This window comes from Nannospalax galili, unplaced genomic scaffold (genome assembly GCF_000622305.1).
Source record: "Nannospalax galili isolate Female #2095 unplaced genomic scaffold, S.galili_v1.0 scaffold120, whole genome shotgun sequence".
Classification (NCBI taxonomy): domain Eukaryota; kingdom Metazoa; phylum Chordata; class Mammalia; order Rodentia; family Spalacidae; genus Nannospalax; species Nannospalax galili.
In genome coordinates this window covers 5,593,930-5,618,929 of record NW_008350324.1, presented here as the reverse complement: position 1 = coordinate 5,618,929, position 25,000 = coordinate 5,593,930, and the positions used below count along the sequence as shown (strand labels likewise).

General features: G+C 43.9%; 2 protein-coding genes across 8 annotated transcripts in view; one reads left to right on the top strand and one right to left on the bottom strand.

The window, feature by feature from the left end:
- Brap (BRCA1 associated protein) overlaps positions 1–4,615 on the bottom strand; it is a 44,139-nt gene extending 39,524 nt beyond the window's left edge. Inside the window, exons 1-3 of the mRNA XM_008847524.3 lie at positions 4,344–4,615; positions 2,499–2,660; positions 1,098–1,293 (exon numbers count right to left, since the gene is read on the bottom strand). Of these exons, the coding sequence (XP_008845746.1) occupies positions 1,098–1,293; positions 2,499–2,660; positions 4,344–4,425 (440 nt within the window). The 5' untranslated portion in view covers positions 4,426–4,615. The remainder of the gene's footprint in view (positions 1–1,097; positions 1,294–2,498; positions 2,661–4,343) is intronic.
- Positions 3,908–25,000, top strand: part of Acad10 (acyl-CoA dehydrogenase family member 10) — a 47,402-nt gene continuing 26,309 nt past the window's right edge. For 3 of the 7 annotated variants that reach the window (XM_029570620.1, XM_029570617.1, XM_029570622.1), the window contains exons 1-7: positions 4,672–4,847; positions 9,289–9,488; positions 14,893–15,041; positions 18,144–18,338; positions 19,596–19,754; positions 22,179–22,341; positions 24,623–24,764. In XM_029570620.1, coding sequence (XP_029426480.1) covers positions 9,302–9,488; positions 14,893–15,041; positions 18,144–18,338; positions 19,596–19,754; positions 22,179–22,341; positions 24,623–24,764 — 995 coding nt within the window. In that variant the 5' untranslated portion in view covers positions 4,672–4,847; positions 9,289–9,301. Of the gene's footprint in view, positions 3,962–4,671; positions 4,848–9,288; positions 9,489–14,892; positions 15,042–18,143; positions 18,339–19,595; positions 19,755–22,178; positions 22,342–24,622; positions 24,765–25,000 lie in introns of those variants that run through there. The other 4 variants (XM_029570618.1, XM_029570619.1, XM_029570624.1 and 1 more) reach the window with 4 other exon arrangements.

The following is a 25,000-nucleotide window of genomic DNA, read 5'->3' as shown; positions in this document are numbered from 1 at the left end:
TAAGTCCAGTTCCAAGGGATCCGACAACCTCCTCTGTCCTCCGCAGGCATTGCACAACACAGGTACACATCCCTACATGCAGGCAATACAGGCATACACATAAAATAAAAATAATAAATAAAAGCCGGATGTGGTGGCGCACGCCTGTAGTCCCAGCACTTGGGAGGCAGAGGCAGGTGGATCTCTGTGAGTTCAAGGCCAGCCTGGTCTACATAGTGAGTTCCAGGAAAGCTGGGGCTACAGGGAGACCCTGCTTCAAAAAGACAAAATTATTAAATAAATAAATAAATAAAAATAATAAATATTTAAAAGCTACCAATTATCCTATCCAAGTAGCTAACAGCCCAGCTTGAGTGTTATCTATCTAAATGTTTCCCTTCCTTAGGCTTCTAGCAAGTTTTGCTTGGAATACAGGGGGAGAAAAAGGTTGCAAAAAGAGGTAGCAAAATTAGTTACTTGGCTTCTTAGCTGTTTTAGTACAGATTTGGCAGGGTTAATATAAATATATGCTTCTTGAACTCTAGGCCAGATGGGGCTACAGAGACCCTGTCTCAAAAAGACCAAAAAATAAAAATATAAAATAAATAAATAAATGCTTCTATGGACGATTCTCTTTCCTTCTTTTTTTCATTTTTCTTTCCAATTCCCCAATCAACACTCATTCCTAACAGCTAAGGGAATATTTTCTTGGGAATTTCCTTAAGCCATCTCTCTCTCTCTCTCTCTCTCTCTCTCTATCTATCTATCTATCATCTATCTTTTTTTTGGTCTTTTTGAGACAGGGTCTCCCTATAGCCCCAGCTGACCTGGAACTCACTATGTAAACCAGGCTGGCCTTGAACTCACAGAGGTCTGCCTGCCTCTGCCTCCCCAGTGCTGGGATTAAAGGCGTGGGCCACCATGCCCGGCCTTTTTTTTTTTTTTAAATAAAGAAAAGCTTTGACCCAGGCCACAAAATCAAATGTAGAAATTTTCTAACACATAGTTCCTAAACACAGTATCTTTTCAAAGCCTAACACATTTGTTTTCCTTCAGGCCAAGACAGTTTTCTCTACTCCAAAGTAAAAACAGACCAAAAGGAAAAAGGTTTTTCTTACTTTGTCTTGTACAGGTGCATAATACCATGAACTATTTCAACTGAAGGATTTCCACTGAAGAATGAAATCTGGTCTGGAAGCTGTTTGGATGGAGAATCTGGAGCTGTGTTTACACAGTCATTTTGATCTCTACTTCTCTGTGCAGTGAGGGAGGCTGCTGAAGACTTCTTTTCTCTCAGTGTATCTTTCAGCTCATCTTTCAACAAAGTGAAAATTAGCAGATTACAAACAGCTGGAAATTTGCTGAAGAAACCTAATTTAAAATTTCAAGCCAGAACAGTAAATTCTGACAGAGAAACTATTGTGTACTGCATTAAGAACTATATTCATTTTGGATATGGTAGCTCACACCTATAATCTTGGCATTCAGAGGCTGAGGCAAGAAGATTGTGTTAAGTCCCAGGCCAGTCTGGGCTACTGGGCTGGGTAATAGTATGAGACTATCTCAAAAACAACAAGCAAACTATAATCACAGAACAGCTGAGTTTGAGGACATCTCAGCTTTAAAATCCTCTTTGCCCTACAAAACTCTTCCAATACCATCATAAAAATCTCTTACCACTCTCAAAAACTCAAGAAGGCTCTTACCACATCCAGTAGCACCACAACGCAAGCAGGTATCGTTCATCACGTGCTCCTCAGTGAGACAAACATTCAGAGCCATCTAAAAACTAAACCTTCCAGTTCTGACCACACCTATGCTGGAGATGCAGAACCTATCCATTCCCTCCACTGAGTAAGCTGGCAGAGCAGGGGGAGGCACAGCAGGCTTACCCGGATGTACTGTTGACCTGGTGCTGACTTAAATGGTAAGGAGTATTCCCCTACCAAAAAGAGTTGCAAATCTACTTTGTTACAATTCATTAATCGATATTTATTTTTTTGAGATAGCTGTACTGCCTAGCTGTCTCCAAACCTCAGGGCTAATTGACCCTCATGCCTTAGCCTCCTGAGTAGCTGGGAATAAAGGTCTGCACAACTGCACCCAGTTTTAGAACTATTTAGAAAAGAAAATTAAAGACACTGCAACGTGGCTTAATGAGCTCACGGAAAGCATACTAAGCAGTGAGAGATAAAAGTATGCTAGAGATGACGCTCAGCTGGAAGACTGCTTGCCTACATGTATGAGGCCTTGGGTACGAGTCCTGACTGGGACTGGATGGGGTGGTGCACACATGTAATACCAATACTCAGAAGGTGAAGGCAGCAGGATCAGAAGTTCAAGGTTATCCTCAGCCAGTCTGTGCTAAATAAGATCCTATCTCAAAAACAAATGAACAATACACATACATACATACATACACATTAGGTCAAAATAATGGGCTCATTGAACACCACACAAAAATCAGGTAGCCATGGGCTCATAGTACAAAAGTGAGGCCAGGCTTTCTGGAAGCATACCTGGGCCGGCCTTCATGGTCTCAATGATCACATCTGTCATTTCCCGACGGCCAAGGTGTTGGTGGATGAGTGCTGCTTTCTCCCCTGGTGACTTCCCTTCTAAACAGGCCACAGCTGAAGCGAGAGTCTTCTTTTTGATCTCCTCATCAGACATCTCCCTGGCTGGAGAACACATGAATGATTAATATCTGATGATAAAACAAGTTCCTCTCCATTTTCCATGTTCCAATCAATAGGTTTCCTTTTTCTCTGCTGTCCTTCCCCAAGATGGGTGAGAAGATGCCTTTGTAGTATCCACCTCAGCGGCCTCTACCGCTCCTGCAGTGCCCTCAGGAAATGGTCAATAGAAGCAAGTACAATACACTCAGAAATGCAGAGCTGTTCTAGTGAAATTATGTACTTGAAACAAACCAACAAGAACAAAAAACTAAGTTTCATAGTGATTATACCCAGATGAACTAACATGAGTTGTAGTGATACACTGAGCCCTGAATGCAAGTATCACAAATAAACACTATTTCAAAAACTGTGACAGGCCATCTTCTTAAACATCCAGGGGCTACCTGTGTGCTGCATGGATCAAGCTATGAAAATCTGTGACTTCTATCTTCAATGAAAATACACAAAAGGGAAAAGAAACTTGATGACTTGATTAAAATACCCTCAATACAAGCTCTGTCAGAGCAGACACCAGGCTTGCCTTGCCCAGCACTCGTACCACACAATCCAGCATACTGTGGAAGCCCTCTAAACATTTGTTGGATAAATGACTCCACAACTGACTCATGAAGATATGTGTATGTGCCTAATGCCAAATTAATTGATTTTCAGAACTAAGGGTTACTTTCAGCCCTTGGAAGGTACTTGAACCTTGAATTAAACCATACTCATTAGAGTCCAAAATGGACAACATAGCAAGATCATAGTCACTCTTCCATCGAAGCTCCAAAGGCCAGACTTAGAAATTGTCCCATGATGCCATTCCTCCTTGTCCCAGCCCCTCTCCAAACCAAACGGGTCTTCTTGGTAAGTGTACCTGTTTCTCCTTTCCTTATAACACTTATCATAAGGTAATCCTCCATTTATTCTGAACTCACCTGTCTCTTCCACTGAACTGCTGGTCCCCAAAAGCAGAGACCATGTCTAATTCTGTGCATGACAAAGCAGACAGATACCAAATAATCCATTTCTCTCTCTCCCACTCCCCTTCCCCGCCCTCTCTCCTTCCCTCTCTTTCTTCTTCCTGTTGAGGGTTTCATGTGATCCAGACTGGCTTGAAACTCGCTGATCCTCCACCTCCAGAGTCTATAAACACCTCCTGAATGAATGCTATTAGATAATGTTTTGAAGACCACGGGCGAGTCCTAGCTGCATTCCCTGCTAAGGAACTCTGTGGCTGGTGGTGAAGGCATCAGATCCTCAGGCCCAACTGGGTTAGAATCCCAGCTTCCAACCTCTCACAGGTAACTTTGGGCAAATCATTTCATCACAGGCCTGTTTTCCAACGTGCATCAGGCGCACAGTATCAACCTACTTCACAGGGCTGCGAGGTGCTGGGGTGCACGACGTGTGTTCACTTTCTTTCTTATGCTTACTCTTACGAAGGTCTGGAACCCGGGCCCGGCCTCCACCAAGCTGCTTAGACCCCACGCCCTGCCTTCCCGAGGCTAGGGACACTCAGGCTGCGGAGCGGAGAGGCCGCAAAGGGCCAGCAGCGGGGCGGAAGGGGCTGGGAGGGCTTGGCGGAGAGCAGGCCCTGGGGGACGCGTGGGCCGGGGGCTCCGCACCGCCGCGGCCAGTCCCCGCCGGCCATTCGAGAGGCCGAGCAGGGGCCGCGGGACTCACCAGCCGCGCTGAAGCCGAAGTCGGCGGGGACGGGCGAATGTTCCGCGAGCTCCAGTCGGATGACAACCAGTGACACACTCATAGGGCAGGCACTGGCCGGCGCGGGCCCCGGCGGGCTCAGTGGAGGCTGCGGGATGAGCCCAGAGGCCGAGCAGCCCTGGGTCTGCAGCGCCGCCACTGCCTCAGTGCCGCGGACGCCGCCTCAGCAGCGACAGCCCTAGCGCGCCCGGCCGAGCCACAACAGCCTCCACTTCCGGCTCCCGGTCACCGTCAGCTACGCCCAGCTGCCCGGGGTCACGCATGCGCGCGAGCACGTGCCGATGGGGGCGGGGCGTGCTGCGAGGCTGCGAGTGGAGTAGGTCTCTAGTCCCGGCTGCGGGTCCTGCGTGGGATTGCCCTCAGGTTCCGGCCGCTCTGGGCTGACAGATCTGACATCTCTGAATTCTAGGAGCCCGTGCTGAGCGTTCTGGCTTCTTTTTGGGTTTGTCTCGCCACTTGAGCTAGGTACGCCGAGGCTGGGAGAAGTGCAGATGGTTCTCTGAGCTCGTGGGTGCTCGATCCCATGGTGTCTGACTTTATAAAGGCAGGGCGATGGGTCCGTCCCAGTAACCCACCTTGTGGCTTCATGAATGTTAACCGAGCGCCTAGACACTGCTGGGGTGCTTGGGCAAAGAGTTAACACAGTCGACCTTCAGTACTTGTGCAATCTTGACGTTGAGTAATACTACACGTCTATGAAATTAAATGTGCGTTAGGATAAGCATTATTTCTGCTGTCAGACTGCCTTCAGCTTGTAATTTTCAAATTTAATTTCCATTTGGTTTTCAGGTGGGGTTCTCGTGTAGCCCAAGCTGGCCTCAAACTCCTTATGTAGCCAGTTATGACCTTGAACTTCTCCTTGAACGTCCTGCCTCTGCTTCCCAAGTGCTGGGATTACAAGCATTCACCACCGTGACTGACTGTAGTATACAGACTTTGACCGACACAATCAGACATGCGTGGTGAGCCACGACTGTAATCCTGGAACTTGGGAGGCTCAGGCAGGAAGAGCTTGAGTTTGAGGCCAACCTGGGCTACATGGTGAGACTGTCTCAAAAACTAAGATCTGGGGGTTGGTGAGATGGCACAGAAGGTAGAGGTACTTGTGTTTGGGATTCAGGACCTGAGTTCAATTCCCAGATCCCACGAGGTGGCAGGAGAGAACCCACCCGAGAGTTTTACTCTGAGCTCCACACAGAGACCATGTGCAATTTGAACATACTAAGCTACATGTTCTACTGTTAAAGGACACCCTCAGCCCAAGTGATAGGTGACTTTTAATGGTGTACCAGGTACTAACCTGAGAGCTTTACATTCTTTATCTCATGCAATGGTGATATTTTTATGAAATAGGTGCTATAATTGTCTCCGTTTTACGGAGGAACAACCTAAGGCTCAGAGAGAATAATGTGCCCAGGATCTCACCTTAATAAGTAGGAGAGTCTGAATTTGAAGCCATTCATCTCAGAGCCAAAACTGGTAATGTCTTTGCTAAATCATCTCCTTAATATAACAATACACTGTGTGCACATATTTCTGAAATTAGAATTTAGGTAACTAGTCTACATTATTCTAACCTCATGATTCTGATTGACAAGGAGAAAACAAATACTCTTTGTGAGATAGAAGATGCCAGTTCTAGAGAACTAGAATCATTAGCCAGAAATGGGCAAGTGTGGCTCTTTGAGACTGTTAACAACTTAAGAGTGTCCTAGCTTTTCCCTCCCTGAATCATTCCTTCCCAATCCCTTTTCTTGCTGTATAGCCCAGGCTGACTTGGATTCAAGGTCATTCTACCTCTACTTCCCTGTACTGGGATTACAGGCATGTATCACACCTTGCTCCTATTTTTTGATATATCAGTTTATTCATCCATACAATTCATTTAGTCTGAGAAACCACTGTCTCTAGAAACAGGATCTGGTCCCAGGGGGTGGATACCTAAAAGATGACTAAGATAGTCCTTCCTTAAAGGAGCTACTACTATAGGGACAGATGGACATGGGAGCAATTACTGTGTAATGGAGACAATACTCCACTAAAAGTATGAGAAGGAGCAGTGGGGAGAAACAACACAAACACACACCCAAACTGCCATAGTCTGTTTGGGAACAGAAAGAAGAGCGATAGAGAATATAAAGCCTCGGTTGAGATGTAAGAGTGAATGGAAAGTCAACAGACAAGATGAAATTGGGGAAAAGGTTACAGTCCAGGAACACAGCAGGTACCAAGACCCAGGAGGGATGAGGGCTAGAACATTGACAGGCTCTGAAGAGCGTGTTGGGAAGTGGCTCTAAAACCATCATCCATGATGGAGATATGGTTCCATTGGTGGGGTGCTTGCCTAGTATGTGCAAAGCCTTGGGTTCTGTCCCCAACAACACATAAACTGCAAGTGATAGCATTAACTAGAAGTGGTGGTGTAAGCCTGTAATCTCAGCCTATTCATAAATTCCTGTGTCTGTCATAAACTTTGGCTTTGGCATAAGTACAACTGAAAATGCAGATTAGCTTTGAAGTGATCCCAGTTCAGCAAAGCTTCCTTTTGTTATCTAATAAGTCTTGTCATTTTCAGCCGGGCGTGGTTGCGCATGCCTTTAATCCCAGCACTTGGGAGGCAGAGGCAGGCGGATGCAGACTGGTCTACATAGTGAGTTCCAGGACAGCTGGGGCTACAAGGAGACCCTGTCTCAAAAAAAAAAAAGACAAAAAAAAATTAAAAATAAGTCATGTCATTTTCAAGTTATACTAAATAATCTTTTTTTAAAGAATTAGAGAGGTAGTTCAGTGGTTAAGAACACTTGCTGTTCTTACAGAGGCCCTGGTTTGGTTCCCAACACCACAAGGTAGCTAATACCTTTCTATAACTCCAATTCTAGGAATTCAATTCCTTCTGGCCTCCATTGGCACTGCACACACATGGTAAACATACACACATACAAGCAAACACTCATACATATAAAATAAAAATAAATCTTTTTTGTTCGTTTTTGGTTTTTTTGAGACAGGGTGTCCCTGTAATCCCAATCTGGCCTGAAACTTGATCTGGCCTCCATCTCACAGAGATCTGTCTGTCTCTGCCTCCCAAGTGCTGGGATTAAAGGCATGTGCCACCACACCAAGCAAAATAAATCTTGAAAAAATAAGTAAAGACTCTTTAGAGCTAGGTGTGGTCATGTGTGCCGTAATCACAGTACTCTAGAGGCAGAGACAGACAGATCTCTGTGAGTTCAAGACCACCCTGGTCTACACATAAAGTTCTAGGCCAGCTGGGTCTACAGGGAGACCCTGTCTCAAAAGCAAAGTTTTTGTTATTATTGTATGTGTATACATACGTACATGTGCACACATATGGAGGTTAGAGACCAACTTTGGGTTGTTTCACTCCCAGAACTTGAAGTTTAGGTGAGTTGCAAGGATTGAGTTCAAGTTAAAATATTGCACATCAAGTGCTTTTACCTGCAGAATCATCTTAGTGAGTCCTTTAAACCAGGTTCCCCTTGAAGACAACAGGGAGCTACTGAAGTTTTTATTATATGTTTAATAGGGGATTGAACCCAGGACTTACCCATGCCAAGCAAGTGTTCTACCCTTAAGGCACATCTCCACCCCTTCTTTTACCTTTTTTTTTTTTTTTTTTTTTTTGAGATCAAGTGTGATGATTAATTTAGGTTTTCAGCTTGATTAGAGATATTCCTGATTTCTGATGCTTAAGAAATCCTTAGCAGTCAGTAAAGGAGACCTCTGGATTTGGGCTGTGGGGGGTGTCCAGAGACAGCTTCTGAGGGCTCTGACCTAATCAGTGGGTTAATCATGTGGTAAGTACATAATGCCATGGCAGTTTTGAAACGGGTCAAGCATGGGAGGTGGGGCCCAGTTAGAGGAAGCAGGTCATTGGATATATGCCTTAGAATCTTGTCCTGGTCTCTTCCTGGATTCCCTCTCTCTGCTTCCTAGGTGGCCATGAAGTGCATAGCTGCCACACTTCCTGACACCATTATGTTTTGGCCAAGTGCCTGGAGTCAAGCAGCCACAAACTGAGCTCTCTGAAACTGTGAGCAGAATAAATTCCCTTGTGCTGCTTCTTTCAGGTGTTACTGGGTCACAGCAATGACAAAAGTTACTAATACATAGGGTCTCCTTAAGTCACTGAGACTGGCCTGGAACATGTCAGTCCTTTTGCCTGTGCATTCCCCAAAGCCGGTTTCCAGCATGAGCCACCATACCCTGCTTCCATTGAAGGTTTTAAATGGGGTTGAAGATGGGATCACATTTGCAGTTTGGAATGATTATTCTGGCTGATAAACGAAGAAGGCTGAATGGAAGTTTGAGAAGAAATAAGGGATCATCAGGGGTCCCTGGACAGAAACAACAGCAGTAAAAAAGAAAGGAGGGAGATAGAAAAGCAAAGGAAGCCGGGCTTGGTGGTGCACGCCTGTAGTCCCAGCACTTGGGAGGCAGAGGCAGGCAGATCTCTGTGAGTTCAAGGCCACCCTGGTCTACATAGTGAGTTCCAGGACAGCTGGGGCTACAGGGAGACCCTGTCTCAAAAAGACCAAAAAAAAAAAGAAAGAAAGAAAGAAAGGAAGAAAGAAAGAAAGAAAGAAAGAAAGAAAGAAAGAAAGAAAGAAAGAAAGAAAGAAAGAAAGAAAGAAAAAGGAGCTGAAGCAGCTGAGTCGGGATTTAGGAAAGTCGGGGCTTGAGTGTGGTGGTACATGCCTTTAGTCTAGTTGAGGGGTCAGGGATGAAGGAGCATTTAGTGAACAGTCAGGGTCAAGATGCTGAGCCAGCTATGGATGTGGTTTGAAGTGTTTGTTGAGCATTAGCGGAGATGTGAAAATGGCTCTGAAATGGAGCCCTGGATAGAGGCAGTGAGGTCACGCTGACTGGGTGCTCTCTCACACAGCCTCAGCTACGACATGTGCATAAGGAGGCTTTTACACCCGTCCTCTCTCCACTGGGCATGGAGGACCACTGTCCTGAAAGGCACCTGGAGAAGGCAGCAGGGAACTCACTGCTGGAAGCGTTCTGGAGGTAGCACTTACAGAGCTGTCATTTTTGACATGGGTGGAGTTCTCATTCCTTCTCCAGGGACAGTGGCTGCTGGTGAGCTCTTTACTGTTTCACTTTTGGAGACTGGGGTGGGGGTGGGAAAATGGAGGGTGATAGGGGAAACTGAGGAAAACATCAGGCAACAGTGCATCCCAGTGCCTGGCCCTTGAGTTAAATTCTAAGCCATGCTTAATGGCAGATTGTTTGGGGAAAATTATTCAACTTCTCTGAGATGTGCTTTTCTCATCATAAAATTAGGATTAATAATAGAGCCTCCTTCTTTGGGATTTGGGGGAGAATTAAATGAAATGATCCATAGAAAGTCTTGGGGATGTGGCTTAGTTGGTAGAATGCTTGACTAGCATGCACAAAGCCCTGGGTTCAATCCCTGTCACTTCATAAACTAGTTGTGGTGATGCACATCCATTACCCCAACATTTGGGAAGCTGAGGCAAAAGGATCAGGTGTTCAAGGTCATCCTCAGCTATGCAGCAAGCGCTACATGAAACTTTCAAAAAATAAATAGCACAAGAAGCTTTTCTCGTCTTCCTGGCTGCTCTATGAGCTTCTCTCTACTTTGCCATGCCTTCCTGTCCATGATGAACTGAATCCTTGGGAACTGTGAGCCCGAATAAGCCTTTCCTTCCTTAAAAATAAACAACACACAAGAAAACACAGATGACCTTTTCATTCATAACAGTAACAAAAATGAAGATGACTGAGCACATCCTTGCGTTCCTTGCAGCCTGTGCTCAAATATTTGATGTACTCTGGATTTTTATTTTTATTTTTATTTTTTTAAGATTGAGACAGGGTCTCACTATACAACCCGTATAACCCTAGTTGGCCTGGAACTTGTGTGCCATCACACCTGGTGATGCTCTAGAGTTTTTGTCACATACGCTCTTACTTTATTGTGAGCTAATAGCTTAACTCAAGGACTGACAAACTTTTACAAAAAGGAGCCAAGGGGTAAAAATTATAGGGTTTGAAGGATATAAGGTCCCTGTGAAACTACCAAATACTGTCATTACAGGGCCAAAACAGCCAGGGATGATTGAAAGGAAGGGGCATGGCTGAGTTCTAAAAGAACTTTGTCCTGGCAAGGTGTGGTGGCACATGCCTTTAGTCTCAGCACTTAGGAGGCAGAGGCAGATATAGCTCTGTGAGTTTAAGGCCAGCCTGGTCTACATACTGAGTTCCAGGATAGCCAGGGCTGAATAGCAAGACCCTGTCTCAAGGCAAAACAAAGCAAGCAAACAAACAAAAACCACTTCGAAGTATCCTTATAGATGCTGAATTGGAATGTCATGTAATTTCCATGTGTGACAAAATACTATTTTTGTTTTGACATTTTTTAATTTCTTCAGAAGGTAAAGCCTTTTTTGGCTGACAGGCCATACAGAACCCAACAGTAGGCTAGATTTAATCCACAAGCTATGGTTGACTAAGCCCTGGCTCAAACATAAAAATTATGAAGTGTATGGGAATATAATACTTGAGCTGGGGAGACAGCTTGGTGGTAGTTGCTTGCCTAGCATGCACAAAGACCCTGATTCCATCCCCAGCACTGCAAGAAAGAAATAAGAGAGAAAGAGAGAGAGGACCTAATGCCACAGAGCTGCTTCTTGACCACCTACCACATACTTAGGTTTACATGAGTGAGAGAAATAAACATCTATCTTCTTTTAGTCCCTATTTCCTACTTTGTTATAATTTCTAATCTTAGAGATAAAACTAATTGAATTAGTTTAAGTTGAACTGAGTCAGGAAAGAAGCAAACCTGGGCTGGAGATGTAGCTCTAATGTACAACTTCTGCTTGACCTGTGCCGAGGTGACAAGTATATGCCACCGTGTCAGTGTTCTGTGTTACTTTAATATTCAGTTTTCTCTAGTTGCCTTTTTTTTTTGTATGTTGGTTACTTAGTTTTCTCTTTCTGTATAAATTTCTCGTTTCTTACTGATTTGCAATGATGAACTATCATCTGTTATATTGTTTGCAAATATTTTCTCCCTCCTGTGGAACATCCTTTAATTTTATAGTTTTCAGGGTTTTTTTGTTTTGTTTTGTTTTTTGAGAGAGGATGTTGAAATGTTATGTAGCCTAGGCTGGCGTCAAACCCTTGATCTTCCTGCCTCTGCTTCCTGGGTGCTGGTATGTAATAATTTTTGTCATACTGAAACTTGCATTCTTTTATAGCATTAGAACCACTTGTTTTTTTGTTTTCTTTTGTTTTAATATTTTATTTATTATTTCTATTTTAGTGTATGAGTGTATTGCCTGCATGTGTGTAAGTGCATACATGTTGTGCAAGGCCTGAGGAGGTCAGAAACAAGTGTTGGATTCCCCTGAAACTGGAATTACAGATGGTTGTTAGCTGCCATGTGAGTGCTGGGAATTGAACCTGGGTCCTCTGCAAGAACAACCAGTGCTCTTAACTGATGAGCCATCTCTCCAGGCCATTGTTTTTTTTCTTTATAGTTTGAGCTTCTTGAGTCTTGGTTAGGAAATTCTTTTTGGGGGGCTGGACATGGTGGCACATGCCTTTAATCCCGGCACTTGGGAGACAGAGCCAGGCAGATCTCTGTGAAATCAAGGGCAGCCTACAAGGTGAGTACCTAGGCCAGCAGGGACCACAGAGAGACCTTGTCTCAAAAAACCCAAACAAAACCAAAACAAAACAAAAAAGGAAGAAAAAGAAATTCCTTGTGGGACTGGATAAATGGCTCAGCCACTTTGAGTGCTTCCAGCTTTTCCAGTTTGATTCTTAGCACCTACATCAGGCAATACACGCAATTACAACTGCCTGTAACTTCAGTTCCAGGGGATCTGATGCCCTCTTCTGGCCTCTATAGGCCCTCACATGCATGTGGTACATATAAACTCCTGCAGGTGCACACACATACACATTAAAAAAAAAAAAGAAATCTTATCCGGGAGTGGTACACACCTTTAATCCAGCACTTGGGAGGCAGAGGCAGGCAAATCTCTCTGAGTTTGAGGCCAGCCTGGTCTCCATAGTGAATCCAGGCTAGCTGTGGCTACAGGGAGACCATGCCTCAAAAAAACAAAACAAAACAAAACAAAACAAAACAAAACAAAGAAAGAAAGAAAGAAAGAAAGAAAGAAAGAAAGAAAGAAAGAAAGAAAGAAAGATAGAAAGTCCTTTCCTAGCTGGATGTGGTGGTGCACACCTATAATCCTAACACTTGTGAGACTGAGGCAGGAGGATCACCAAGAGTTCAAAGCCAGCTTGGGCTACAGACCTAGTTGTACCAACCTCATTTATTGACCAGTCGGGGCTAAAAGAATATAAATGCAGGGCCTGGAGAGAGAGCTCAGAAGAGAAGGTGCTTGCTCATAGGCATAAGGACCTGAGGTCAGTCCCCATGTGGTACTGTGCATGTGCAATCCTAGCACTGGGGAGGCAGAGTCAAGGAACATCTCTGGGCCTTGCTGCCCAGACAGTCTAGACTCATTGCTGAACCGCATTCCTGAGGATGACATTAGAGGTTGTCCTCCAGTCTTCACCCACATGCATGCGTGCACATACATGCAAAATATAATAAAAGAATGTAATGCAAAGAAAACTTCCTGCTGCACTGTACCATTCCAGTATATTCCACCCTTCTGTGGCTAGTTATCATTGTGAGAAGTTTCTTGTTTATCCTATAAAACATTGTCTCTTTATCAGTATCCATCGATGCCTGAAGGTGTGTGTATAAAACATGTATATGTCCATACGTAAATTAGATCATCTTATACAGATGTATGTATTATTTCTGACCTAGTAGGATATTTTGCAACTGTTTTTGTGGTGCTGAGGATCTAACCAGGGCCTTGTACATGCTAAGCACACGCTCTACTGCTGAGCACCCCAGTCCTTTTCCTCATATTTCATGTTAGTAGCCATCAATTTAGTTGAAGGGTTAGGAAGATTTTTCTATAAGGACTATGTAGGGTTTTTAGAAATATTTATTTTATGTGCATGAGTTTTTTTTGTTTAGACAGGGTCTCCCTGTAGTCTCTGCTGGCCTGAAACTCACTATGTAAACCAGGCTGGCCTCACTCACAAAGCCTCTGCCTCTTAAGTCCTGGAATTAAAAGCATATGCCACACACCCAGTTGATGTATGAGGGTTTTGCCTGAATATATATGTGCAGTGCCTGTGAAGGCTACAAGAGGGTGTCAAACTCCCTGGAACTGGAGTTATGGATGGTTGTTAGCTGCCGTGCAGGTGCTGGGAACTGAACTTGGGTCCTCTGAAAGAGCAGCCAGGGCTCTTAACTGCTGAACCATTTCTCAAGGCCCCAAATAAAATATTTTTAAAAATTAAAAATATAAAAGAAATTTAAATCTTAAAAAAAAGAAACCAATAGGGCATGGTGGCATGCACCTTTACCTTTAATGCCAGAACTTGAGAGGCAGAGGCAGGTAGATCTCTATGAGTTCAAGGCCAGCCTCATCTACATAGTGAGCTCCAGGCCAGCTGGGGCTACAGGGAGACCCTGTCTCAAAAATAAAAAAAAAAAGAAAGAAAAACCACATACAACAGTTTCTGATATAATGTGTGAATTGCAGAAAAGTCACAAGCCTCATTAGGGAAAGCTGTAAATCCCTTAAAGTATCTAACTGGCCCTAAATTGGCAGCCTGGCCTTGCTCAAGCCTTATCAACTGGTCACTCCTTGGACTGAGAGACAGACTGTTTATGGAGCCCACCTGTCTCCTTTAGTGCCATAGATAACTAACTCATTTGCCTGTCTGAGAAAAGAGACCCTCAAGGACACCAAATCCGGGCACTAATTCAACTCCCCACAAAGTGTAGCTGTATCTCACCAACCCTGGTATAACCCCCCGACACCACCCCCGTTTTCTTTGTCTAGTTGTAGATGCCTGGTTCCAAGGACAGCCTCTACCTCTCACTGTATCTTCTTTGCATAAAGGAAGATGTATTCCTTGCCTGTTGCAGGTCTGGCTCTGGTTTCTTGTCTCCTACTCCTCTTTCTTTCCTTTCATTCTCCAAAAATCTAACAATCTCACCTCTGGATATCAAAGTGAGAATTTACATTTTGTGCAGAATTCCCAGTAGTACCCATGACCACCTCAGTGATGCCACAGGACCTGGGGGGTCATTCCCTGAGCTTCCCAAGCACCAGCCGTTTGTTGATGTTCTTCACTCTTATTATTATTATTATTATTATTATTATTATTATTATTTATTCTTATGAGTGTTATGCCTGCATGTATGTAAATTCACCTATGTTGTACAGTGCCCATGGACGTCAGAAGAAGGTGTTGGATCCCTTGGAACTGGAGTTACCAACGGTTGTTAGCAGCCATGTGGATGCTGGGAATCGAACCCTGATCTTCTGCAAGAGCAGCCAGTGCCCTTGACCACTGAGCCATCTCTCCAGCCCCTGATGTTCTTCACCCTTGTATATGTTACTTCCTATAGGTTGGGAGGTACAGAATCATATCCCTTCTGGAACTATATTGAAGGCCTTGACCAAAGATGGTGAAAATGGACCCTGGATGAGATTTATGAGAGGAGAGATGACAACAGAGGGTTTCTTAGAAGAATTTGAGAGACTTTGCTCTGAAATAGTGAGTGAGAAGCATCATTTTCTTGATTATTTTCTTTTGGGGGAGGGATTTAAACAAGGTCTCATGTAGCCACACTAACGAACTTGCTATGTAGCTGAAGATGACCTTGAATTCCTGACCTCTCAAGTTCTCAGAGTACAGGTGTGAGACACCATGCCTAATTTTTTTCATATTTTTCATTTTGCCTTGAATAGTGGTAACATTTATCCATAAGATGATTTAAATGAAAATAAAATGAAAACCTAACAGCCTATTATATCTTTTTAAGTTATTTATTTCATGCTTCAGTTCTCAATTTTAAATTTATGTATGAATAAATAACTGTGTTCTTTCCTGTAAGTCTCTACAACAGATTCTGAAACATGAGCCCTCACCATCATGGCCTTGATCCAAAGCTTATTAAATCAATAATAATGTTTACCATTTCTCTCTGCTATGCATTCTTCTGAGCCTTTTACTTAAAATACCTTATCTAATCTTCATAATTCCACTAAAATATAATTTAAGGTATAGTAATAAGTTCTATGGAAGGATGTTATGATGGTACACAACAATGCAACTGTATTTAATGCCACTGAATTCTGTGCTTAAAAATGATTACAATGCTGGGGCTGGAGAGATGGCTCAGCAGTTAAGAGCACTGCCTGCTCTTGCAGAGGACCCAGGTTCGATTCCTAGCACCCACATGGTGGCTACGAACCATCCTTAACTCCAGTTCCAGGGGAATCTGAAGCCCTTTTCTGACCTCCGCAGTATTGCACAACATGGATGCATTCACAATACACTCCTACACATAAAATAAAAATAATAAAATATTTTTTTAAATGCTTACGATGCATGTAACTACTGGAATGGAGCCAGCAAGATGGCTCAGTGATAAAGGTGCTTATAGCCAAGGCTGACAGCTGGGTTCAGTACTGAGAAACCAAGTGGTTGAAGGAGAAAACTGACCCTTTCAAGTTGTCTCCACAGGTGCACCATGGTACACACATCTCTCCCCTCCCAAATAGATCAGTAATTAAATGTTAAAAAAAAGACTTTAAACACTCAAGCCAACACTTGGGTTTGTTTGAGTGGCTACCTTAATCTAGCTGTGCAACGTTTTTATTTGTGAGTTAATTACAGTAAAATGATTTTATTTAATTTTTACAAATCATTTAGCCAGACACACCTTTAGTTCTAGCACTCAGGAGCCAAAGACAGGCATACTCTGCGAGATGGAGGCCAGTGAGCTCTAGGCCACCTGGGGCTACAGGGAGACCCCATCTCAAAAACAATAAAGCATTTAAAAGGCAAAAAAAGCTTTAAAATTGTTATGATGATAAATTTTGTTATATATATTTTTTCACAACAACAAAAAATATGGGCCTGCAGGATAGCTGAATGGGTAAAGGTGTCTGCCTGATAGCATGAATTCAAACCCTGGGAACCACATGGTGGAGAACTGACTCCTATGAGTTGTTTTCTAACTTCCATGCACTCCACAGCACATGTGCAGCCACATACATGAACACACATAAGTAAACAAATAGATAAATAAATGTAAATTTTAAAATAGTAAAAACAACAGCAAAAAAAGTTTTTTTTCTAATACATGGTCTCACTGTGTAGACCAAGCTGGCCTTGAACTCACAGAGGTCCACTTGCCTCTGCCCCAAGTGCTGAGATTGAAGGTGGGTACCACCATTCTGGGCGCAATAGTAAATCTTGAAAACAGTATGCCAACTAGCCACAAAAGTAACAAATTGTGTGATTCTGTTATGTGAGGTGCCCATAATACTCAAAGTGGATTAGTGGTTTTCTAGGATGGGGATGTTGACAGAAAATGAGGAGAGATTGCTAATTAGTTTGGTTTCTCCTTAGCGTAGTAATGTGCTCTAATTTATGGTGATGGTTACAAAACTTTGATAATATATTAGATATATTTATTTTTAATTATGTGTATGGGTTTGTATACATGAGTGCAGGTGCCCAAGGAGGCAAGAAGAGGATATTGGATCCCCTGGAGCTGGGGCTACAGGCAGTTGTGAGCTGCCTGATGTGGGTACTTGGAGCTGGACTCAGAGCAATATATGCTCTTAACTACTGAGCCATCTTCAGCCCAATTTTATGAATGTATAATAACTATTAGCTGGATATACCTCTAATCCTAGCACTCAAGAGGATCACGAGGAGATTGAGGCTGTCCAGGGCTACATAGTGAATTGGAGGCCAGATTGTTACATCAAAACAAAGAAGAGCCTGCACATTTTAACTAGGAGACTGTGTAGTGTTAATTTACATTTCAGTAAAGCTGTTAAAAATCTCTGTGGACCTATCAAATACCAGATTTGCATTTCAGATTTCAAAACATGTTGTGTTCTAACCCCACACAGATTGGAATTAAAAACAAAATTGGTCAGAATTAAAGCTCATAAAGCTGATGCCAAGGACAACACAAAATCATGAAATACTTTCTAAAGCATTAACAACAGACTACATCTGCTTAACATGCTTTAAAATTTTAAGTATCCTCTTGTGGTGATCTAAAAGTGGAATAAAGAACTCAGGTAACTGTAGTAGGGACCTGTCCCTGGCTGTGTTCCCCAGCCATTCTAATGCTTAACTCCAAGTCACAGGGTTTTATTGGGTTTTGTTTATTTGTTTGCTTGCTTATTTGCTTATTTTTCTGGTTTTGTTTTTGTTGTTTGAAGTGGGGTTTGAGACAGGGTTTCTCTGTATATTCCAGGCTAATAGAACTTGACCTTCTACCTCCACCTCCCAGTGCTGGAATTAAAGCCTGGTTTCTATATTAGTTCTTAAAAACTGACATATACCCAAGCACAATGCCATCTACCTGTTGCCCCACTCAGGAGGCTGAGGAAGGAAGATCACTTGAGCCCAGGAGTTTGGGGCTATTCTGGTCAATCTAATGAGAAATAATCCCAAAATATAAACAAAAACCCCATAGTCACATGTAGAGTTCAGCTCATGGGCAGCAAGCCAATATGGGCTCTTAAAACCAGGGGCAACAGTAAGATGCTGGGAATGGGGTTTTCTTGTAGACTGTGAGACACCTCACTCTCATGACTGTGGTTTTCCTGTCTCTTCTCTTGGTCATAGGCAAAGACCTCTGTGCCTGTGGACTCATTTTTCTCTCTGCTGACCAGTGAGCAAGTGGCAAAGCAGTTCCCTGTGATGACCCAGGCCATCTCCCAAATCCGGGCAAAAGGCCTTCAAACTGCAGTATTGAGCAATAATTTTTGTCTTTCTAATGGGAAAAGTTTTTTGCCCCTGGACCGGAAACAGTTTGATGTGGTAAGCATGAGGTGATCAATGTGATAGAAATAGCCTTGGTCCCCCATGTCAGGAGCTGGAACAAAGCATCTACACTAGACAAAGAAAACGGGGGGGGGGGGTTATACCAGGGTTGTGGGACACAGCTGCATTTAGTAGGGAGTTGAGTTAGTGCCCGAGCTTAGCGTCCTTGGAGTGATTGAGGGTCTTCTTCTCAAGATTATTTCCCCAGAAACTGGCAGGAGTGTTTTCTATGGCCCTAGAGGAGACAGGTAGGCTCCACAAACACTTTCTCTCAGGTTTGGGAGTGTTCACATGATAAGGGGTGAGCAGAGACAGACTTGGGCAAGACCAGGCTGCCAATTTAGGTCCAGTTAGACACTTTAAGGGATTTATGGCTTTCCCTAATGAGGCTTGTGGCTCTTCTGCAATTCACATGTTCTATCACAGGCCAGCTGGGGCTAGAGGGAGATCCGAGAGAGAGAGAGACAGAGAGAGAGAGAGAGAGAGAGAGAGAGAGAGAGGAGAGAGAGAGGAACAAGAGAGAGAGAACGAGAACCAGACCTATAGCAGGCAAAGAATAGGTTCCTTTATTCAAAGAACATAGTAAAGGGCCGCCAATAAACCCTTCCACAGAATGAGAGCATCTGCATCAAAGGGTCAAAGGGTGGAGCAACCTAGATTTATTAAACAGTCTTCCTTAGTCCAGGGAGCAACCAGTTGATAAGGCTTGAGCAAGGCCAGGCTGCCAATTTAGGACCAGTTGGCCACTCTAAGGGATTTATGGCTTTCCCTAATGAGGTTTGTGGCTCTTCTGCAATTCACACATTCTATCAGATATAATAATATTTTTTTTCTTTTCTTTATAGTCGTTTATTTTATGTGTATGTGTGTAGTTCACATGTACATAGCATACATGTGGAAGTCATAGGACAACCTTTAGGCTCAGTTCTCTACTTCTTCCATGTAGGTTCCCAACTCAGGTCCTTAGGCTTCGCTCCAGTCACTTTTACCCTCTGAGTCATATTTTTAAATATTTATTTGTCTTAAAACTGACAGAGACTCCCAAGCCCAGACTATCCTGAGTCATAATGAATGGAAAAGACTCTTCCCTGTGATCCTTCTTCAGAGACAGTCCAAGTCAGTGAGAAGGGAAACAGCTTGCCAAAAACTGTCCTCTTTATGCTCTTCCTTTTAAAAAATAGGCCACTGTGAAAAGAAAAAGAAAAGAAAAGAAAAAAAGGCCAGTGTGCATGTGGGATGTCCCTTCCTTCTCAGGTGGTGGAGTCCTGTCTGGAGGGTGTCTGTAAGCCAGACCCCGGAATATACCAGCTGTGCCTGGAGCGGCTTGGCCTACAGCCCTCGGAGTCCATTTTCCTTGATGATCTGGGATCAAATCTAAAAGCTGCTGCCAGCCTGGGCATTCATACCATTAAGGTAATTGTGACTGTCTCTGAACCCACTACTGTATATCAAGCATTAGTGAACACAAGCATGTCTGAGCTGGTTTCTGTTGTTGTTGTTTTTTGTTTTTAAATTTTATTTTACTTTATGTATATGAGCGTTTTGCCTGCACATTTTGAAGTGCACTACATGTGTGCATTGCTCATAGAGACCAGAAGAGAGCATCATATCCCCTGGAACAGGAGCTACAGATGGTTGTCCTGTTAGCCACCATGTTGGTGCTGGAAGCTGAATGTGGGTCTTCTGCAAAATCAGTTGATGCTTGCAATTGCTGAGCCATCTCTCCAGCCCCAGGACTTTGTGTGTGTGTGTGTGTGTGTGTGTGTGTGTGTGTGTGTGTGTGTGTGTGTATGTGTTAATAGTAGCAATAGTTTTTTTTATTTTAATATACTTTAGGAAACAATATATATAGCTGAGCTTCCCTCCCATTTCTGAGTAACCACAGGAAGCTCCAGTTACACAAAGCTAGCATTTTGTGATGGCTAAGACCAGCAGTCAGCACCAGACTTGAACAGTTAGTACAACACAAATATCTTCAAAATGGAAATGTCATAATAGCAAGACAGGTAAACCAGGTTTAACAAAAGACACCACTTGGGAAGTGACTTCATCATTCTTGTTGAATTCACATTACATTAAATATCTTTTACACAATTTAATATTAATAGGCTTTAAACAAAAGTTTTTTGTTTGTTTCTTGAAACAGGATCTTCTTTAGCTGCAGCTGACCTAGAATGCTCCATATAGACTAGGCTAGCCTCATCTCACAGAGATCCACCTGTCTGTGCCTCCCCAGTGCTGGGACTAAAGGTGTGCACCACATTGCCCAGCTGGGGCTATCCTTTCATGGCCTGTGGTTATAGCTTTCCTTGGTGATGTTCCCTGACCTTTGGCTAGTCATCCTACTTGTTAATTATGAAACCTGTGACTAGCTACATACGTTTACAGTATAGGAAAGAGGTGATGTGAGACAAGAAGCCTTTGATTAACAAACTGTCAGAGCGATGCTTTTCTAGGCGGGGCCCTGGAACTACCAGTCACATGGCCACTTCAGGTCATGGTTATGAGCACAGAGACCATGTGAAGGGTGGTGGTTCCAGGCAATTTTTCCTCATCTGGGTTTTTACTGTTAAACTCATAGGCCATAGAAACAGAGCGTACACTCCAGGATTCTGTCTCTGTGCAGGAGTGAGAAGAACTTTTTTGTTTATTCTTTCAGACAAAGTCTCCTATGTAGCCCAGGCTGGCCTTGTACCCTCAATCCTCCTACCTTAGCTTCCCAGATTACAGGTCTGTGCCACCATGCTTGGCTTGCTGTGAACTCTGCAGTTGTACTCTCCTATACACATAGATGAGCCAGTGAAAGTAGGAATTCCTTAGAAGAGGAAACTCTTTTTATAACATATTTTTTAATTAATGTTTTTTAAAAAAATCTATTACTTTTATTTTATGTATGTGAATATATTGCCTGCATGTATGTAAGTGTACCTGTGTCATGCAGTACCCATGGAGGTTGGAAGAGGGTGTCAGATCCCTTGGAACTGGAGTTATGATGGTTGTTAGCCACCATATGAGTGCTAGGAATCCAACCCAGGTCTTCTGCAAGAGCAGCCAGTGCTCTTAACTGCTGAACCATCTCTTTAGCCCCTTTTAAAATATTTAATTTATTGGGGTTTTTTTGTTGGTTTTTTTTTTTTTTTTTTCGGTCTTTTTGAGACAGGGTCTCCCTGTAGCCCCAGCTGGCCTGGAACTCACTATGGAGACCAGGCTGGCCTTGAACTCACAGAGATCTGCCTGCCTCTGCCTACCAAGTGCTGGGATTAAAGGCATGTGCCACCACGCCCAGCAGTTTATTGTTTTTATTTTAATATGTATTGAGTATATTGTCTGCACATGTGTAAGTGCACCCGTGTTGCGCAGTGCCTGCGGAGGTCAGAAGAGGACATTGGATCCCCTGAAGCTGGAGTTATAGATGGTTATTAGCCACCATGTGGGTACTTGCAATTGAAACTAGGTCCTCTGCAAGAGCAGCCAGTGCTCTTTTTTTTTTGGTCTTTTTGAGACAGGGTCCCCCTATAGCCCCAGCTGGTTTAGAACTCAATATTGACTAGACTGACCTTGAACTCACAGAGATCTACCTGCCTCTGCCTCCCAGGTGCTGGGATTAAAGGCATGTGCCTCAGCCAGTGCTCTTAACCACTGAGCCATCTCTCCAGTCCCAAGAGAGAGGAAATTCTGTTTCCCCATAGCTGAGTCTTTTGGCTCCAGTGGCCTTCATCTGAGCAATGACTCCACAGGCATTTCCCTCTAAGGCATGACCCTCAGAGTCGGGCAGAGTGAGGGTCTGGGTTGATAGGCACACAGTAGGTTTTTTTGTTTGTTTGTTTTTTCTGAAAGCAGGTTGAAGACCCAGAGACTGCAGTGAAAGAATTAGAATCTCTTCTGGGTTTTCCCTTGCATGTGGGTGTTCCCAACACTCATCCTGTGAGGAAGTCAATGGAGATTCCAAAAGACGCCTTGGAAAAGTACCTCAAGGACTTGCTGGGGACTGGAGCCACTGGTATGAAGGGCCTCGTATTTGGGGACTCTATCTAAAGTAAAGCTTTTGGTCTGGTTCTCACTTTCCAATTTTGATAGAATATGCTGACAACAAAGAGGCAATGTACTACAGCCAGTGGGCCTCGTGAATCTGATAGCTTTTGGGAAAAAAGTATTAACTTCTCTTATTATAGATCCTTAAAAGTGACTGCCCCCATGCTCCACTTCAGTGTTTGGTATGGCAGCTATTGCCTGTGAATGGGCACTGAGGAGGAGGGGAACTTGGGGACTGCAGTATGTGCTTGGGGTGTTTGAGTGTTTCTGACTTTCTGAGGTAATAGCCTGTTTTAAAAGATGACTTAGTGGGGCCGGGTGTGATTGGAGAGATGACTCAGCACTCACTTGGCAACTCCAGTTCCAGGGATCTGGCATCCTCTTCTGGCCTCTGCAGGCATTACACAGGTGCACTTACACACATTCAGGGAAAACACTCATACATCATATACACTAAAAAATTAGTTAATTGGGGCTGGAGAGATGGCTCAGTGGTTAAGAACACTGAATGTTCTTGCAGAAGACCCAGGTTCAAATCCCAGTACCCACATGGCAGCTAACAACTGTCTTAACTCCAGTTCTAGGGTATCTGACGCCCTCTTCTGACCTCCGTGGGCATTGCATAGCATAGGTGCACTTCCATACAGGCAGGAAATACATACATACACATAAAATAAAAATAATAAATAAAATATGTTTTTAATTAATTAATTAATTGAAAAAAAAGATGACAAGCCCGGCATGGTGGTGCATGCCTTTAATCTCAGTACCAGGGAGGCAGAGGTAGGCAGATCTCTGAAATGAGTGAGTTCCAGGCCAGCGGGGGCTACAGGGAGACCCTGTCTCAAAAATTATTTATAATAGTTGTCTGATTTTAGGGACTGGGGGACTGGGAATATAGCTCAACGATGGAGTCTGTACCTAGCATGCGTGAGGCCCTCAGTTCTGTCCCCAGTACTGCCAAAAAAATCTGCATGATTTAAAAAGTGGTAAATCGGGGTTGGAGAGATGGCTCAGCAGTTAAGAGCAGTGACTGCTCTTCCAGAGGACCCGGGTTTAGTTCCCAGCGCTCACATGGCATCTAACAACCAACCATCTGTAACCCCAGTAAAGGGCATCTGATGCCCTCTTGTCCCCATGGGCATTGCACAACACGGGTACACTTTTATTAATGCAAGCAAAATACTCATGCACATACAATAAAAGTAAATAAATAAGGCCGGGCCCAGCACTTGGGAGGCAGAGGCAGGCAGATCTCTGTGAGTTCAAGGCCAGCCTGGTCTACATAGTGAGTTCCAGGACAGCTGGGGCTACAGGGAGACCCTGTCTCAAAAAGACAAAAAAAAAAAAAAAAAAAAAAAAAAGTAAATAAAAAAAGATCAAAAATAGCAAGTTGATTCCATCTCTCCAGAGGTCCCTCTCTTGTTCTTTGCATTTTACCCTCTGAAAGTAGGCACCTTATGAGCTTCTAAAGGATTTTCCACCTGGTAACAGTTTTGCCTCACCCACTTGATCCTTGGAAGGCTGTTATTTATAGAGTTTCATGTTGTCATATTTCCCAGCCATGGAATCTTGGAAGCAAATCCACAAAGTGAAGGGCGTGTCATGGCCAGGCCAACCACCTCAGGCTGACCCCTTCTTGCCCTTTCTCCTGGCCAAGTGTCACAAATAGCACTTTAAAGCCAAGGATTAATTAGGTCTGACTCCCTCAGGAACCTGCAAAGGAGCCACAGGATTTAGCCCAGAGGGTGGGAAAGTATGTCTCCCGAAGGCAGCTTTGGCTCCAGCCTGGGCATAGCTCCTGTCAGCTGTCATGTCACCGTCAGGTACAGTTTGGTGGAATATGGCGAGGGATGCACAAAGGCACTTTTCATCTTCGATGTAAAGTTCCATGGGGCCAGATGGGTTGCCATGACTGCTGGGGCTGATAAACAGAACCAAAGTGCATCTGTTTCATGGAGCAGGAGTTAGCAAGGAGCTGTACACCCGTATACAAAGAGGAGACTCTGGTATAAAGGAAGTGTCTTTTGCTGTCCTGTAGTGGTGGCATGTGATTCTGGACTGGACCTGGCAGGGTGTGTATTGGAGCTCCACTGCTGTGGTACCTGGGGAGGAGGGCCTTCTCTTGCTCTGCATCCTACATGAAGATTCTCTGTATTCCAGAGGCTAAACTCACTAGGAAGGAGGAGTATCTGTCGGGATCTGGGTTCTGGGACCCTTTTGAGTGTTCTGTATTTTCCATCTTTCAGGCCCCCTGGAGCTCCTTCAGTTTGACCATGGACAGTCAAATCCAACTTACTTTATCAGGCTGGCAGATCATCAGCTGGTTCTGAGGAAGAAACCCCCAGGGGCCCTCCTCCCATCTGCCCATGCCATAGAGAGGGAGTTCAGGTAAATTCTCAAAGTCCCAGGTACTTCCCCAGCTGGTCTCCACAGCTCACAAGTTCAGTCCTAAAACCGTTAAGTCAGCTTCTGTGGAAGTGCCCTAAGCCTTTTTTTTTTTTTGAGATAGGGTCTCACTGTGTAGCCTTGAGTGGCCTGGAACTCGATAGGTAGAGCAGGTTAATCTTGAACTCACAGAGATCCTCCTGCTTCTGCATCCTGAGTGCTACCATACCCACTGCCCT